General features: G+C 44.0%; 1 protein-coding gene across 1 annotated transcript in view; it reads left to right on the top strand.

The window, feature by feature from the left end:
• DPYS (dihydropyrimidinase) overlaps positions 1-17798 on the top strand; it is a 42953-nt gene that overhangs the window by 21897 nt on the left and 3258 nt on the right. Inside the window, exons 6-8 of the mRNA XM_082235736.1 lie at positions 1235-1376; positions 1954-2096; positions 17407-17614. Coding sequence (XP_082091862.1) covers positions 1235-1376; positions 1954-2096; positions 17407-17614 — 493 coding nt within the window. The remainder of the gene's footprint in view (positions 1-1234; positions 1377-1953; positions 2097-17406; positions 17615-17798) is intronic.

The raw sequence follows: 17798 nt of genomic DNA, 5'->3' as shown, positions 1-17798 counted from the left end.
GGGCTCTCCCATCTCTACCTGGAGACTCCAGGGACTGAACCTGGGATGCTTTGTATGCAGAGCAGATACTCTGCCACAACCCTTCCCAAGCAAGGTATAACCAGCTTAAGTAAATGATCAAAATAAAAATAGCAGCCATGTGGCAGCCAACTGGTGAAGTCTGTTGTGTGGATACAGACGGCAGTTTGCTCTATGGTGGCTGTTCTGCAAAGGGACATTCTCAGCTACAGTGGTGCCTCGCAAGACGAAATTAATTCGTTACGCAAATCTCTTCGTCTTGCGAGTTTTTCGTCTTGCGATGCACGGTTTCCCATAGGAATGCATTGAAAATCAATTAATGCGTTCCTAGGGAAACCGCCTTCAGACCAGGTCCGGGGACAGTCTGTCCCCGGACCTCTTCTGAAGGCTGGGGTGGACACAAGGGCTTTTCTTCCCACCCCCAGCATTTTAAAAAACCCCGGGACAGCGGAGGACTTCTCCGCTGTCCAGGCGATCTTAAAATGCTGGCGGGCGGCATTTTAAAATGGCCCTGGGACAGCGGAGGACTTCTCCGCTGTCCAGGGCGATTTAAAAGCCCCTGGGAAGGCAGACAGGGGGGACAAAGACTTTTGCCCCCCGCCAGCCTTCAGAAGGTGTTCCCGCCCCCCCGCCCCGCTTCGGAGCACCGGGAGAAGCGATCTCCCTGCAGCCCCTTGCTTCAACAGAGGTCCGGGGGCAGCGGGAAGCGCTTCCCGCTGTCCCCGGACCTGGGGCTGCGGGGAGAAGATCGCTTCTCCCCACCGCCCCTTGCTTCAAAAGAGAAGACCCGCTGTCCCCGGGGCAAGCTTCATTTTGCGAAGCAAGCCCATAGGGAAATTCGTCTTGCGAGGCAACTCGCAAACGAAAAAACCTTTCGTTTTGCGAGTTTTTCGTCTCGCGAGGCGTTCGTCTTGCGGGGTACCACTGTACATATAGCCAAGGCTGGTCCTATGATGACCGGTTGTGGTTAAGGAGAAGAGACCTTAACCATGATTCTGGATTTGGATGACACGCTGAGCTGGGCTGTCTTAAAAGGACCAGAGAGGAGCAAAGCAAGTTCAAACTCTTTGCTGAGAGCCAGCACGTTTGCATGGTCACAGAAAGCTATAACACGAGAAACAAGCCAGTATCTTGTGATTGATTCTTTGTCCATCATTTGTTGTTCTGTTTCTGAATGTTCAGATTTGCCTAACTTGGAATTGTTTCTTTTTTTCAGTGGTGACTTAACTGTGACAGCAACAGATAACTGTACCTTTGACATCTGCCAGAAGGCTTTGGGGAAGGATGATTTCACCAAGATCCCCAATGGGGTGAATGGTGTGGAGGACAGGATGTCGGTTGTGTGGGAAAAAGGAGTGGTGAGTAGGATTTATTTTTGCTCTCAGGCGGAATGGGGAGCAATATAAGCAGCAGTGACAAGTTAGCCTCCCGCCTCTGAGGAGGCACTTAAATCCCCAGGCACAGGACTGTCTTAAGCAGATGTGGCGCCGGGGTGCAAAGATCCACCTGCCGCCCCCCGCCGGTTGCCCTGTAAGTTAGGTTTGGCTGGAATATAAGGACTGTCACCCACTGGGTTTCATGACTGAATGGGGATTCAAACCCTCCAAAGTCCTAGTCCAGCACCATAACCACTACACCACACTGCCTCTTTGTTCATTCCACAAATGAACAGATAGTTTTAAGGAGCAAGACTATCAATGTTGAACTGGTTATTCCCCAGAAGAAGATTTCTGTTACAAAGAGTTACTTCTTAGGTGCTCTATTTGCATATATCAGCATATTACTGGGAGTTTACATTTTTTATATAGAATTTTCTGCCCAGAGGTTTTCTGAGTGAGGTTATCCCAACCGCACTCCTCAACAGAGAGTGAGTTTGCTTGCAATAGGCTTATGTATCCCCTTCCTTGCCGATGCCTATTTTTGGTTTATTTGCAGCATAGTGGCAAAATGGATGAAAACAGATTTGTGGCAGTCACCAGCACGAATACAGCTAAAATCTTTAACCTGTACCCAAGGAAAGGGAGAATAGCTGTGGGTTCTGATGCTGACATTGTCATTTGGGACCCCAAAGCTACAAGGTATGGTCTATGAATAATCAAATCACACCTCTCCATCCTTCTAGGAATGCATTTGGAAGACATAAATCTTGATGATGGAATGATGCCCCATTTGAATTATTCACAGGATATATGGTGCTAGCCACAACATATCTATGCAAAGGATTTTGACTAGTCAGAATGTTTTTAAAAATAGTTGCCTGGATCGCTGACCATGTAGAAAAAACATAATTGCTTGTACTTTTATATTAATTGCTATTTTCATGAATATGATCAGTGATTCCAAGCATTCTCCAGGCTAGCTCATGCCCACATAGTGATGCCCAAAAAGACCTAAATGATGTGCCAAAAACTACCACATGCTTTGCTAAAAATACATTAGACCAATTACCCATGGCATAGCTAGCCATTTTTAAGCCCAGGGAAAGGTCCCAATTCTGTGCTGGCCTCTCTCCCTGGACCAGTTCAGGCTCTTCCAATAGGCTGCTGTTCTCCAAGTGCAGAAGAGGACTGGGGAGGCTAAAGTTGGTATCTGCCTACCAGCCCGGAATAGTCCTGTTTCTGCTATCTACCATCCCAGATAATTATGATTACAGAAATGCAATTCTATCTTTCTGGGAAAGTTGTTCACTGAATAAGATATTTCTTGGGTGTGTGCGCATTTCAAAGCTCAATCAATACTTTATGGAAGAAATGCAACTTCTGGCTTCTGTTCTGCATCTGCACGTAGCGTGTTTTATGTGTTAACTTTGGAATGAATGGGGATGAAATGATGAGCAGCTTGTGAATGCTTATATCTGACTGGTTACGTGACCTTCTACTTCTCCAGAAGAGGGAGCACATGGCCTAGAAGTCATGGAAAGCCAAGAGGCAGCCTTCATACTGTGTGGTGATAATTGGCAGTTATCTCAAGAGTAACCATGTTTCAGTCATTTCAGAACGATAATGATGGGGATGATTAGATTTATTATTATAATGCATTAGTCACTTTTGGGCCACAGCAAATCGAAGCGACTTACAATGTTTTAAGCAAAAAGCAAATGCATATATTAAAACAAGCATTAAAAAATATATATCTGAAAGGCAATTCTGTTTTTAAAAAACTAGATTAAAACATCTCAACCACACAAAAAGGCCACAGAGAATTAGAAGCCAAAGAGCTGATGAAAAAGGAATGTTTTTGCCTGGTGTCTAAAGATATGTAACAATGGTGTCAGATGAGCCTCCCTGGGGGGAGCGTTTCACAAGTAGGGAGCCACAACAAAATGCCGGTTCTCATGTTGCGATAAGCAACATAGGCTCAGTGGCGCAGCGTGGGTTGTCAGCACCCGGGGCAAGGCAAGTAATTTGCGCCCCCTAACCCGTGGATTTGCGCCCCCTAACCCTAACCCCCAGATGTTGCACCCGGTGCGGCCGGCCCTCCCTGCACCCCCCACACTACGCCACTGCATAGGCTGTCTGCTTTCTTTCTGGCAAACAGTACTCATGCAAGCCATCACATAGTGGTCCAGTGATGAGCATGTGTGTGCCACACTAGGAAGCAAAAAAATGTTTAGAGGCCCAGAGCAGGTATCCTAATATAATACTAGGGTTTCTGCCCTGTTTTCTAACATTCCTTTCACACTGCAGTTCCTGTTGTGTTACAGAACTATAGCTTTTTGGCTGATACACTGGCATGTCACACCAAATCTCATTCATACCGATGTGCATGGTGTTGCACGGTAATGAAGACCATTGGATAGAGTTGCCCCTCCTTCACTCTTTCGGCACAAGCATGCTTCTGTTCCCCAGTGATTCCCCCCCATGAAAGTGTCAGGAAAGAACCGTATGCCAGTATAAAGGTAAAGGGTAAAGGGAGCCCTGACCATTAGGTCTAGTCGTGGCTGACTCTGGGGTTGAAGCGCTCATCTCGCTTTATTGGCTGAGGGACCCGGCGTACAGCTTCCGGGTCATGTGGCCAGAATGACTAAGCCGCTTCTGGCGAACCAGAGCAGCGCATGGAAACGCCGTTTACCTTCCCGCCGGAGCGGTACCTATTTATCTACTTGCACTTTGACGTGCTTTCTAACTGCTAGGTGGGCAGGAGCAGGGACCAAGCAACAGGAGCTCACCCCGTTGTGGGGATTCAAACCGCTGACCTTCTGATGGGCAAGTCCTAGGCTCTGGGGTTTAACCCACAGCGCCACCCGCGTCCCTGTATGCCAGTATACCTCCCTAAATTTCATCACATTGCACTCCCAATATTTCAGGATAATGGATTGCAAACAGATCCCCCCCCCAAAGTAATTATTAATATGGAAACTGTTTTTTAACCTCCACCAGATTTCCAGAAGTGACTTCTCTGTCATGTGAAAGCACAAATACAGTGCAGAAATTAACAGTGAAATGGGGAAATTTAATATACCACTGTGGGCATGCAGCCTTAGACTGGCTTATTGTACTGTGTAAACCAAGTCCAAGTTGTTTGCCACACAGTTCCTAGTTTAACCATGGAACAAAAAAACCCCAAAACAGTAAGATTGAAGTGAGCCATACTTCCCAGCACAATTGTTACGAAAGGAGGAGAATTCACTTTACAGAAATCAAGGTTTGGAGGGTGTGAAGGCATCGTAGGGGAAAAATAATTAAGCTATCCCATAACGTTGAAATTCCAGTTACTCCCTTGACAGCTAGCACATTTGAAAGAGAAACCTTCAGCATGGCTTTAGCATCCTTTTCTACACCACAAAATACAGAGTAAAAATGCAAGATGTGATGGCAGCCTAAAGCGATGGGCAGATGTTGATACACGACTAGAGAGAATTGGGAGGCTTTCATTGGAAGCCTTTGGAGAGGATGTAGACATCTCTGTGAAAAATGGTTGTGGATATTATGGGACCAGCAAAAGAAATCCATATACAATCAACTATGCTTGACATTCAGGGTTAGCACACAACAATAACACACTGAGTTCAGGCTGCAAACTTGTTTTCTTTAACGCCTGACACAATGATCTGCCACACCAGCATATAAAAGTTTAGGACTGGGCATAATGATCCCCTTTGCGTAACAACACAATGTCATGATTTATTGCTCTGCAGTTAAGACGGCCAGCTAGCTTTCAGCTTAATGCTAACCAGGTTTCCTCAGAAGTAAACCCAATTGATTCCAGCAGGACTTCCCAAAATCCCTAAGGCTGAAGTGCAATTGTATGCAGGCATAATTAAAAGGGGAAATAAAAAAAAGTGAAGTTCCTGTTACCCACTCCTACGTTGGAAAGGCTGTTACTTACATCTCTCTCCTTTTATTTTCCATGATGTCAAAGAGGTAGACTTTGGAATTGAGACACCTGCTGAAAACATTTGCAATTAAATACCCTGGCAGCAAAGGGGAAGCCTCTCCAGCCGGCTTGCAGAATCAAGCTGTAGTGTCACAAGGAAAGTGGTCTAAGAAAACATATTTGCAGTTGGAGCAATTTTGATTTGTATCTGTTGGTCTCAGATCCTGTGTCTCACTCCCAGGTTTGGGTGTTGCAGGTGAAGCAGGAAAAGACAGAGTAAGTGCCTGGTTCAGGCCTTTGCTCATCACAATCTTTTTATTTGTATGCCATTTTCCTACAAAATCATGCCCAAAGTGGCTCACAAAATAAGCATAGCAATTCAAAACAAATACTAGAAACAATTTGAAATAACCATCTTAACAACCAGTAAATACAAAAAGATCAGTCCATGCAACATTGTGTGAAATAATAAGCTAACATAATTTATTATTATTATGAGCCTTAATAATGACTCATCTGGGCTCGTTCACATCACACTAAACTATGGTTTATTGTGAAGTCTTACCTTTAAAGACTTAAGTGGCTTCGGCCCAGTATACCTGAAGGAGCATCTCCACCCTCATCGTTCAGCCTGGACACTGAGGTCCAGCTCCAAGGGCCTTCTGGCAGTTCCCTCACTGCGAGAAGTGAGGTTGCAGAGAACCAGGCAGAGGGCATTCTCGATAGTGGTACCTGCCCTGTGGAACACCCTCCCATCAGGAAATAAACAACTATCTGACTTTTAGAAGACATCTGAAAGCAGCACTGTTTAGAGAAGTTTTTACTGTTTGATGTTTTATCGCTTTATTATTATTCTGTGCAGCAGGAATTGAGATCATGCTACAAATAAACTATGTTGCACTCCAGTTTAAAATATGCTTATGTGGCACAGTTCTGTACATAGCTACTCAGAAGTAGGACCTATGGAGTTTGATGGGTCTTGCTTCCTGATAAGTATGCAGAAGATTACAGCCCAGATTGAGTTGATTTTAACTAAACATGCCTCAAATTAATGTGCTGTGGATTGCAATAGGCACCCAAAAAGTCTTTGTTACAATGTCGATACAGACCACACACCTTAGGCAGAATAATGATTAACAGTAAAGTTGAAGTAATTGCACTATAATATGACAGGGTTTTTTTTATTTAAAAAAATGCATTTGAGGGAGGATGTATTGGAATGCAGTTTTAAAATGTATGAGAGAAAGAATTGCCTTTCCCCCGTCTATTCAGGAAATGCCAGTTCTGAAATATTCATTAAATAGCACTTAAGATATCAAGAAACCCTTCACTTTGTGGTATTTATGAATTGCCAAACAGTTTTTCACACTTTGATATACATGACACCTTAGATTTATCACCTGTAGAGTGATGGAGAGCAAACCCAACGAGAAAGATTGTGTTGAGGGTTCTATATTTCTATATGTTCTATATTTCACTCTTTACTCCATTACTTTGACCAATGTCATGAAAACGTGTTGTTGTTTTTTAATTGAACAACACCACCCAGTATATTGGGGTGAACAAAAAAGTCTTGTGGGGGTACTGCTTTGTGATATATTGTGCTCTTAAGGTGCAGCTGGATGAATCTTTAAGAGAGCCATGTTTGGAATCAGTGATTCTCTTAAGAGCATTAAGAGCATTACCAGTGCAATCCTATACATGTCTACCCAGGAGTAAGTTCCCAGGAATAGGGTTGCAGCCTTAATTGCTTAGCCTTTTGACTAGCAAGAGAACGCGTGAATGAAAAGAATTGAATTTGAGTGACAGCAGGCAATACATGCAAAAAAAATTTTTTTTGGTACATTTATATATCACTTTTTCTTCCAAGGAGCTGAAGGTGGTGTACATGTTTCTCCTCCCCAATTTATCCTCACAACAGCCCTGTGAGGTGGGTTTGGCTGAGAGATAGTGGCTGGTCCAAGGTCACCCAGTGAGCTTCTTGGTTGCCACTTTGATGTTGCAGTCTGAAAGATGAAACTCTTCACGTTGAAAGGGATGGGGATGCAGAAATCTGCTTATTTGTCTGCTTCCTTTGCTGGTCTGACTCTGAGTACAATTTAGATCTTGTCTGCCCTATTTTTTACCGTAAGCAGTAGGCACTCTCTTCTTCTGTATGGGCATCCTTGGGAAAATCCTGGAACTTCATCAGTGATTCAGTAGATTCAGCAGTGATCCTTCCCTCTATTTCCTGTTATGCCTGATCTTTTGCCTTTCCTCGGTTTTCTTGCACGTAACAGTTCAGTGTGTTTTAAAGGACACATGCTGTGTTGAAACAAACACAGCCCTTCCTTTTTTTTTTTTTTAAATAGCTGCAGCAGAAACATGGCCGCAAAAGCAGGAGATACTGTGGCAGGAAGAATGCAGACAGAGGCTAGAGAGTGATGTTGGAGGATGGGAAAGGAGGCTGGCTCGTATTTTTATCAGCCTTACCCTACTTTTCCTGAAATGTATGTGTGTTGTTGCAGTGGGGGAAATAATGGGCAGAGCAGAAGAGGTAAAGTCAAAATCGGAAAGAGTGCAGGGGCCGCTGCAAAGCTAGCAGGCTGTCAAGATTTGGGAGGGGGATGGGTGCTGGCTACCCTCCCACCCATTTCTCCCCCCTCCTCCAATTTTTTATAAATGTACCTGAATTTTGCAGACTCACATGCAAATGCTAGACTTTGTGCTTAGTCTCTTCATACACTACCATAGTAAAACATGTAATTAGGTCTCAATGTAATTTCTGTTTCAGTAAAACAAGTCTTTGCAAGCTTTATATCAACATACGGCGCAGTATGTTTTACGCACAGTACTATTATAAACCCATGGCCTATAATTCTGTAATCTTGTGCGCTCTGCCTGGAATTAGTGTTAGTAAATATAACAGATTATGGACATATCACTTCCTTAGTATATTGTGTGTATGTGTTTAAATTTTAATTGTCCGCTACTATTTCAAGATACAGGAAATGAAGAGAAATAGGTTACTGGTTTTTTACTTATTGCGCCGTTGAATTAAGTGCAAGACTTTGATTTCCCTAGGAATTTATCCATGTAATTTCATGAAGGAGTTTTTACGGCATCGCTTTTTTCTCCTCCTCCCCACAAAGGAAGATCACACGCTTTCAATCTGCTTGCCCTTTTATTTTGGTTAAAAGGAAGAACAAAGAACGAAGCCACAAAAGTCAGCTGCTGTGTGAACACAGTGTGCATTTCCTCTGACATGCCGTCTCACAAAACAGCTACTTTCTGCAGAGAGAAAATTCCAAGGAAGTCAACGAAAGCAGTGCCATGTTATTTACATAGTTCTCCTGTGCGGAAGACTCAAGTGTCTTGTTCCTTAGAACCTAAAACTCACCTTTCCAATATTCATCCCCATTTCCCAGTCCTGTCTCCTTTAAAAAACAATAACAAAAAAACCCAACCAATGTTTAAATTAATTAATTTTTAAGAAAGTACAGGGGGTTCTATTTGAGACCCTTGCCCAAGCGTAATTATGTCACTCCTATTGTGGCCTTTCTCAACATGGTACCCTCCAGATGTTATGTACTACAACTCCTATCAGCCACAGCAACAAGAGTTGCTGTTCAAAACACCTGGAAGGCACTAGGTGGATAAGGGCTGCCCTGTTGGGCTCCGTAAACCCCGTATCTGACTATTGTCCACTTCCTGTGCTCAGGTGCACTAGGAGTAAGGTTGGCCAAAATAGGCGCTCATGGTCATAAATTACAAATTGGCAGCTGCAGTTTCGTTCAGAAGCTTTTGCCATTAGCTGAGCAATCGATACCAGCCAGACATTCAAAGCAATTGCAGGAACTTCCAGGAGCTTCCTGGCAATGCTCTGCAGCAATGAAGTTGTCAGTGATAACAGAAAACAGTTTGATGTGAAACTTTTATCGAGCTGAGCCCTCCAGTACTGTCAAAGCTGTTTTTTAATCAGAGACTGTGCTGTTCTGCTTCGTTTGCATGTCTACAGGTACTTTCTAATGGTTGTGGGTGTTGCCTGGGGTCTAGAAAGGCCAGCCCAAACTATGGAAGAGTTTTCTTTTTCTAAAGAGGGGTGGTGAAACAGAGGGGTGTGCTTCATCATATATACAGCATGCCTTGTAGAGATAGGGATCGTGTAGCCCTCCAAGATGCTGCTGGACTACAGCTCACATCATTCTCGACCTCTGGCCATACTGGGTGGGGCTGAAAGGAGCTGGAGTCCAGCAACATCTGGAAGGCCACAGATTCCCCATTCCTGCCTTAATATGTATTTCATGTACACACAGCAAACAGACAGCTTCAAGTAAAGGGTCACTTATGTTTGGAAACATGGGACACGGGTGGCGCTGTGGGTTAAACCACAGAGCCTAGGGCTAGCCAATCAGAAGGTTGGCGGTTCGAATCCCTGCAACGGGGTGAGCTACCATTGCTTGGTCCCAGCTCCTGCCAACCTAGCAGTTCAAAAGCACGTCAATGTGCAAGTAGATAAATAGGTACCGCTCCAGCAGGAAGGTAAATGGCGTTTCCGTGCGCTGCTCTGGTTTCGCCAGAAACAGCTTAGTCATGCTGGCCACATGACCCGGAAGCTGTATGCTGGCTCCCTTGGCCAATAAAGCGAGATGAGCGCCACAACCCCAGAGTCAGCCACAACTGGACCTAACGGCCAGGGGTCCCTTTATGTTTATGTTTGGAAATAAATCAACAAATCTTTAAAAACATTTTTGACAGACCTAGTGAAAACATCACTAGATGTAAGGCCAAGGTATCTTAAGGTTTTTCCACCTATATACATTTATATCCATGAAAGAGCCCTCAGTATACTTTGTTTAAAGCAGCCTGCTACCCTCCAGATATTTTGGACCATAAATCCCATCATGGGCTGATGGGCCTCGATAGTTTAGGACCACCTGCTCTTGGAAAACACATTTGTAATAATAATAAAAATACTATTAAAAATCAAAATTAAAACATTTATTACTTTGTAAAGAGTTTACATGCCCAAATGGCCTCCATGTAGTTTACAAGTATAAAATCAATTATAAAATCCATACATAGTTAAGATGCACAATAAAACAATTCCATCGAAACATTCAAACCATTCATAATTAAAATTTACAATAAAACAAGTCCATCAAAAAGCATAACAATTAAAACAATTAAAAGATCAATTAAAACAATTGGATCAGGAAGTTTGAGCTCAGGGGAATGTTTGCCTAAATAGCTGCGTCTTCAAGAGCCGGTGGAATGCCAGTACTGATGGCGCCTCTTGTATTTCAGCAGGGAGCCCAGGTAGTGCTGCCCTCAGTGTTGGCTGAATCTGTGATAGGTGGCAACACCTGTAATAGGCAACAACATATGTTGGCAGTCCAAGTGTAGAAAGCACTTTCTACACAGATCCAACCTATACTGACCTTGGACATGGAGTTGGGCAGCTTTGACCTCACTGACTGCTGTCTTTTATTATGGCATTTATACTTCCTGGTTTTATGTAATCTATGTTACTGCATATTATACTGTAACCCACTCTGGAGTTATATTTTTAAATGAAGAGCAGGCTATAATAGTTTTGGCAAATGGCCATTCCTCAGTGGTAGGACATGTGCTTTACTTGCACACAAGGGGCCAGATTTGTACCTGAAGAGCCCTGTCGGTGGAAGCACTGCTCTAGGATTGCTGCTTGTGCAATGGCCTTCCCCGCTCTCCTACTCCCGTGTATCCCTGAAAGCGACTAGGGGTGGGTGGGTCAAGAGACACCCTACCCGCCAGAACAGCGCACAGGGGAGGAAAGTAGGAGATCATTCCATCTGGAAAACTGAAAAGCTTACACAGGTGGAACGTTCATAATAGTGAGATTGAATTCCACCCAAGGTCCTGGGATCATCCTTGCCTTCTCCAGGCAAAGGAGCTCAGTTATCAAAAGTAGAAAAGCCCCCTTCTGAGTCGTGGGAGAGGCAAGAGCCAGTTGCCAAGAGTGACCAAGCAGGGTTTCCACGCTCTCTTCTGTACAGTTGGCCAATAGTAAGTAGGCTGTGAGCCCAGTGAGGAATTGCTAGTGAAATGTGAAGATGTTTGGGATATTGGGGAGATGTGGAGAAGGCAATGGGAAGAGAAACTAGGCTGTGGCCTGGCAAGCCATCGTTTGCATGATTGGCTGGGAGATGACTTGAGCTATAGCCATGGTTTATTAACCAAACAATGGTTAATGTTAACTCTGACTTAGTGTTGCATGCATGCAAGCAAGGCCATTGCCAGTTACAGTGGATAGTTCTGGGCTTTAGGGATCAACGGTTATCTTGGTTTAAACCAGCTTCATCCATTTGTCTGTGCAGGCTGAAAACGGCCCAGTGATTCCAATTCTGTATTTAAAAAATAGTTTGCAAGTTAAAAAAAAAACCACACAAACCTCTCTCAACTTTTTAATGATACACTTGGGGTTTATTTGTTTCTTGACTCGCTTTGCATTGTTTCTGAATCCATAAATTGAATGTGCCAGTGGATTTTATATGTTCCCTTCCCTAAGGATGTTCTGGAGATAATTATACTCTGGTCCCGAACTCCAAGCATTATTCACTATTGTGACAGGAGCGCAAGACCAGAATGAACAGTGTGGCAATTACGCCGTAGCCTAAGACAGTGTACCTTGGGAAATGTAGAGGACAGCTAGGCCCCAAATCTGCTACTTGAGCTAGTTGGTCTCTCAGGTATGGGGAATCTTTTTCAGACCAAAGGCCACAATCCCATCCGAACAGCTTTCCATTGCTGCATGCCCTGGTGGGCAGGGCCAAAGATGAAAGTGGGTGGAGAAATGAATGCAAATTCTTTCCACACCCACCCTACTGTCTTCCACCCCGGCAGCCAAGAGGCATTATCAGAGGTCAAGGACACATTCCCACCAGGCAAAAGTGCTTATGGAAGTGGGGGGGGTGAGCGGTGTGGCCTGGGAAGAGTTGAGAGGGCTAAATAGGCATTTAGATCCTGGGCCTAAGTTTCCTGCCCCCTGCCCCTACCTGTAACACATTCTGCCCACTTCCAGAGGAAGGAGCCTGGAATCTGGACGCTGACATCAGCTAATGGCCTCCATGAATCCATAGTGTACCTTTACTTTGGATTCTGATTTTAAGCTGCTTTGAAAGTCTGTTTTGGTTGAAAAGCAGGGGCACCAAGGCAAACGAGGAAAGCTACAAAATGACAAAAGGGTCTGTTCACCATATCAAGGCTTGTGTTTTATTCAGGAGCACTTCAGGCAGATGAATGAACTAAGCCGCATCATTATTTTAATGCAAATGTATGGAGCAACTTAGCACATAGATTCATGGCATGATGACAGGTCAAACGCAAATTTCCACTGTGCTCAGGTTGTCCTGCTGTAAGGAACGCAGATGGATCTGCTCCATGAGCCACCATTTTGTGCCCAGCTCCCATGTGTACTTGAAGGAGGGGCAAAGCAGGGAAATGCTCCAAGGTCATCTGACAAGGCTGAGATCCCCCAACTTGTTGGTACATATTGCCTAATATCGGTGGGCAGCGTGGCACACGTCCAACCTCACCTTTGACCTTCAGGGCAGTGGCTTTCTATTCCCAGAATTCCAAGCAGGTAAGCTGGAGGGATTCAGTGCTGCCTTAGCTGAGGACTCTTAATTTGTGACACGCAAGAGCTCTGAGTGGAAGGGAGGACGGCTCAGTCCCAAACACCCTCTGCTGCCTTTGCTACCAGGCAGATGAGCTGCGGCAGTTCCTTGAGTGAGGGTTATAAATTGTGAGGGATAAGCAGCTGCAGCAGCCTTGAGAGGGAAATGAGTGGACCTTTAGTAAACTAAAAGTGTTCCAGTAAGCATGAAGTACATTCCTATTTAGAGCAGGGTTCCCATGACCTTTAGTCCATCTTTAAAGCTCAGAGGTAAATAAATAATAGATCTGAATTGGGTCCTGTCCGCACTGAGAATGAATGACTTTTGTTCACAGGGTTGAAAATTGTGTTTCAGAATTGCTGCTGTATTGGGTTTTGGTTTTTTATCAGGGTGGTTGAGAACTATTGGCAAATTTGATGGATATAAGAGAAGACTGGTTCATTTTCTTGCTTTTCCTTTTACCTCTTCAGGCCTAGAGGGGGATATAACTGGCACCCCCAAGAGATGAGCCTGCATTTAACGGTGATGGTTTGGGGAAATAGGTTACCTCCTCCAAGCCTCTTAAATAAAGAACAGTTCTTCCTCCTGCTAGAGCTATCTTTGGAGCAAGATTGATCAGGGCTCAGTTCTGGCATTTGATTTTAACAGGCTTAACATTGGAACATATGGAGGAAGAAATGATGGGAGGGTTCCTGAGCAGGTGCAGAGTGCATTTTGCTGTGAAATCTGCTAGTGTGTTTGTACACACACGTGTGTGTGTGAACACACATATTCAAGAAAAAGCTAATTTTGTAGAATTATTAATAATTCTACTCTTGGTATCTTTACAGCAGAAAACAGCATGCACAGAGAGAGACAGGATCACATTTGCTGGGTTTACTTTGCTTATTGGGAGGAGGGGGAATGAAGGGGATTTAGGAACAATCAATACTAAGGTTCTTGCTCCAGAGAGCTGGCAATAAGCACACTAGCTGCAATGGCAACATTTACTTATAAAAGAATAAAAGGTTTAAATGTCACAACATGCCAATAAACAATGATTTAAAAGCAATAAAATGGTTTCGTAGCTTAAAACGCAACTTTACAGAGGCATGGGGCAGGGAGGTGCAATGCTGCCTTGCACAGGCTAACTTACCTGCCTGTTGCTTGGAGCACGTCCATAATTACTATTGCAGAGATGGAGGGAAGAGGCTTGAGTTGGGTAGTTGCCCAATACAGAGATCCAGTTTTGTGATTGGGGGGGGGGGGAGTGAAAGAATCTGGAAGATCACATGCAAAGTAGCAGTTTTTCCCATCTCACAAGACTCAGAGGTGAGTAAGATCATGGACATGCCAGAGAGAGAGATACGTAAAAGGGGAATGAGAGACAGCTGTTAGGAAGGGATAAAATGGCAGTGCTGAACTCAGGCTTCCAGAGCGTTTGCTGTGACAGGTGGGGATATGGTTGCAGCTTTTTATTAGATTCTTGGTAGATGTGGTTAGTTGGTAAAAAGTCATCCTCCTGTCAAATATGGCAAGCAGTTTTAACGGCAGTGGCTCATCATCTGTCTTCAGGGCGAACACCCCTCTGCACAACCATTGATTCCCTGAAGTTTTGTGAATGCACTTGGTTTAAAAATAGAGGGGGGTGGGAATCTTCCTCTTTTGGAAAGACTCTGGTGAGTGCCTTTCTGCTGAGGCGTTCTGACAACTTCCATTGCAAAATAACACACACAGTTCAAAGCCAAGGTAAATGTGAAAGGGTGAGTGTAGAGGGAGGAAAGGAGGGAGTCTGGCTAAGATAAAGCCATCTCCTGCAGCTGTCTGCAGAAGTAGGGCATCTGAAAATCCGTGGCGTGGAACAACCTGCAAGGTCACTTTCAGACGACCTATTTACTGAGCATTCATCCCGATTTGTTTGCACAAAGTTCATAGGGAGATCTATTCAGTATTCATTGTGATTTGTTTGTGGGGACATATACAATTGTTACCCCACATTTTGGGGTGCATTTCTTTTTTACTACAAAAAATCCAATTTTGGGGAAAGGGGGTGCCAAATTCCCTTTATTTGCACAATCTGAATTATACCAGTTGGATCTCGCATGCAAACCCTTGTGTTATAAAAAGATGACTAAAACTAAGGTGCAGTGCATACCCGTTTATAGGAAATGCTGTATCGTGTAACCTCACCTTGATTCTGAAAGGGCTTTTTCACATAGGGTCTGGGCTTGGACCAGAGTGTCACTACATAACAAAAGACATAGTGTGTTCCTGGGACATCCTGAGTCATGCCAAGTAAATATGTCTTACTTTAAATATTGTGAGGATCCTGTGCCCTTTTAAAATGTGTTTTTTGGGGATTGGGAGTTATTGGGTTGTTTTTATTTTAAGGTTTTATATTTATATTTTATTCTCTGAACACCCCTGAGACTGGGTAGTAAAGGTAAAGGGACCCCTGACCATTAGGTGGCCGACTCTGGGCTCATCTTGCTTTACTGGCCGAGGGAGCCGGCGTACAGCTTCTGGGTCATGTGGCCCGGATGACTAAGCCGCTTCTAGCGAACCAGAGCAGCGCATGGAAATGCCGTTTACCTTCCCGCCTGAGCGGTACCTATTTATCTACTTGCAATTTGTGCTTTTGAACTGCTAGGTTGGCAGGAGCAGGGACCGAGCAACGGGAGCTCACCCCATCGCGGGGATTCGAACCGCCGACCTTCTGATCGGCAAGTCCTAGGCTCCGTGGTTTAACCCGAGACTGGGTATAGGGTGGTATATAAATTCAATAAATAATAAAATCTCATGTCGGTTTAAAGGTAAGTCACAGGAACATTTCCACCTCTCAGATCTTACTCTTACTGGTTCAGATTGATTGCATTTTTATTCCATGTTATTCTACCTCTCCTCATTTAATTCCCACAACTACCCTGTGAGGTGGGTTAGGCTGAGAGGCAGAGACTGGCCCCAGGTCACCCAAGGAGCTACATGGCCAAGTGGGGATTTGAGACCGTTTAACTTCCAGTGATTGGTTTTAATGCTGCTTTTACACCTATATTGTTTTCTTTGTTTTTCATATTGCATTGTTGCTGTAAGCTGCCCTAGAGAAAGACTTTTTCTTTCTTTTGAAGGACGATACACAAATATTTAGAATGAATACATAAATATGGAAAAGCAGTGTTTTCAGAATATCTGCTGCTTAGGTGAAATTAAAATGCAAAAAGCATTGAGGAGCGAATGCATTCCTAGAAAGAAATAAGCAATAAATAATCTGGTGGCCTCAACAGATGCAGGTGATGCTTGCAGCATTTTAAGAGAACAGGAGTTACAGTGGTGCCTCAGGTTACAGATGCTTCAGGTTACAGACTCTGCTAAACCAGAAGGAGTACCTTGGGTTAAGAACTTTACTTCAGGATAAGAACAGAAATCGCGTGGCAGCAGCGCAACAGCAGAGGGAGGCCCCATTAGCTAAAGTGGTGCTTCAGGTTAAGAACAGTTTCAGGTTAAGAACGGACCTCCAGAACGAATTAAGTACTTAACCTGAGGTACCACTGTATAGGAATCACACCTCTCTCTCTCTCCCTCCCTCCCATCCCAAATTTTGCTATTAAAAATGAGATTGCACTTTTATCTATTTTTTTGGGAAATCCTTCCTCTTAAATCTTTTGTAACTACTCAATGAACCAATGGCAGTTGTGTTGTTTTTGGTTGTTTCTAAAGTATATAGTCCAATGGCAGCTCAACCAGGCATTTCTCTACAGAAGCTTTTTTACATAGAAGTTAATGAGAGCTAAGTGAGACCACAGCGGAGTTTCTTACCTAAAAGAGGAAAACTCTTGTTCAGCTCCAATTTATTTTTTCCAGTAGATTTTGCTTCAAATCTGTGATTTAAAAGACCACCCTAAACACTTGGAAGTGAGCACTGCTTGTTCCAGTGGAGCCTACTTCTAAGGAAGAGTTTCTAATGATTGCTGCCTTTGTTGCAATTCCATGTTTTCCTTAGACTTCAAAGAATCTCAGCAGAATCTAAAATTTGCTGATTTCAAAACAGCCATGGTGACAGTTTGCATCATTGTTTCATGTTTAGCCTGGAGAAGAGGAGGTTAAGGGGTGATATGATAGCCATGTTCAAATATATAAAAGGATGTCACATAGAGGAGGGAGAAAGGTTGTTTTCTGCTGCTCCAGAGAAGCGGACACGGAGCAATGGATCCAAACTACAAGAAAGAAGATTCCACCTAAACATTAGGAAGAACTTCCTGACAGTAAGAGCTGTTCGACAGTGGAATTTGCTGCCAAGGAGTGTGGTGGAGTCTCCTACTTTGGAGGTCTTTAAGCAGAGGCTTGACAACCATATGTCAGGAGTGCTCTGATGGTGTTTCCTGCTTGGCAGGGGGTTGGACTCGATGGCCCTTGTGGTCTCTTCCAACCCTTCTGTGATTCTATGTTCTTTCCAATACAGGACGATCTCAGCAAAGACTCACCACCAAGCCATCGACTTCAACATATTTGAAGGCATGGTCTGCCATGGGGTAGCAGTGGTGACCATTTCGCGAGGCAAAGTGGTTTACCAAAACGGCGTGTTCCACGTTGCAGCAGGAGACGGGAGATATGTTCCCCGTGAGCCATTCCCTGAATATGTCTACAAACGGATCAGGCAGCGGGATCAGGTGTGTATGCTGATAGTAATTCTGTAAGTCTTTATGCATAATATGATTGTAGCATATCTCTCTCCTTTGACTAAAAGTACAGCACCACCACCAGGAGGGCCCTGCTGCCACTCTGGTGCTGATAAACCTGCATAGGTTTTAAAAACATAGGATTTCTTACTGTGGTATCTCAGCAGGCCTCTGT

This window comes from Podarcis vaucheri, assembly GCF_965113315.1.
Source record: "Podarcis vaucheri genome assembly, chromosome: 8".
NCBI classification, from domain to species: domain Eukaryota; kingdom Metazoa; phylum Chordata; class Lepidosauria; order Squamata; family Lacertidae; genus Podarcis; species Podarcis vaucheri.
The sequence above is the reverse complement of the archived record's forward strand: the minus strand, read 5'-3'. Positions and strand labels throughout refer to the sequence as shown.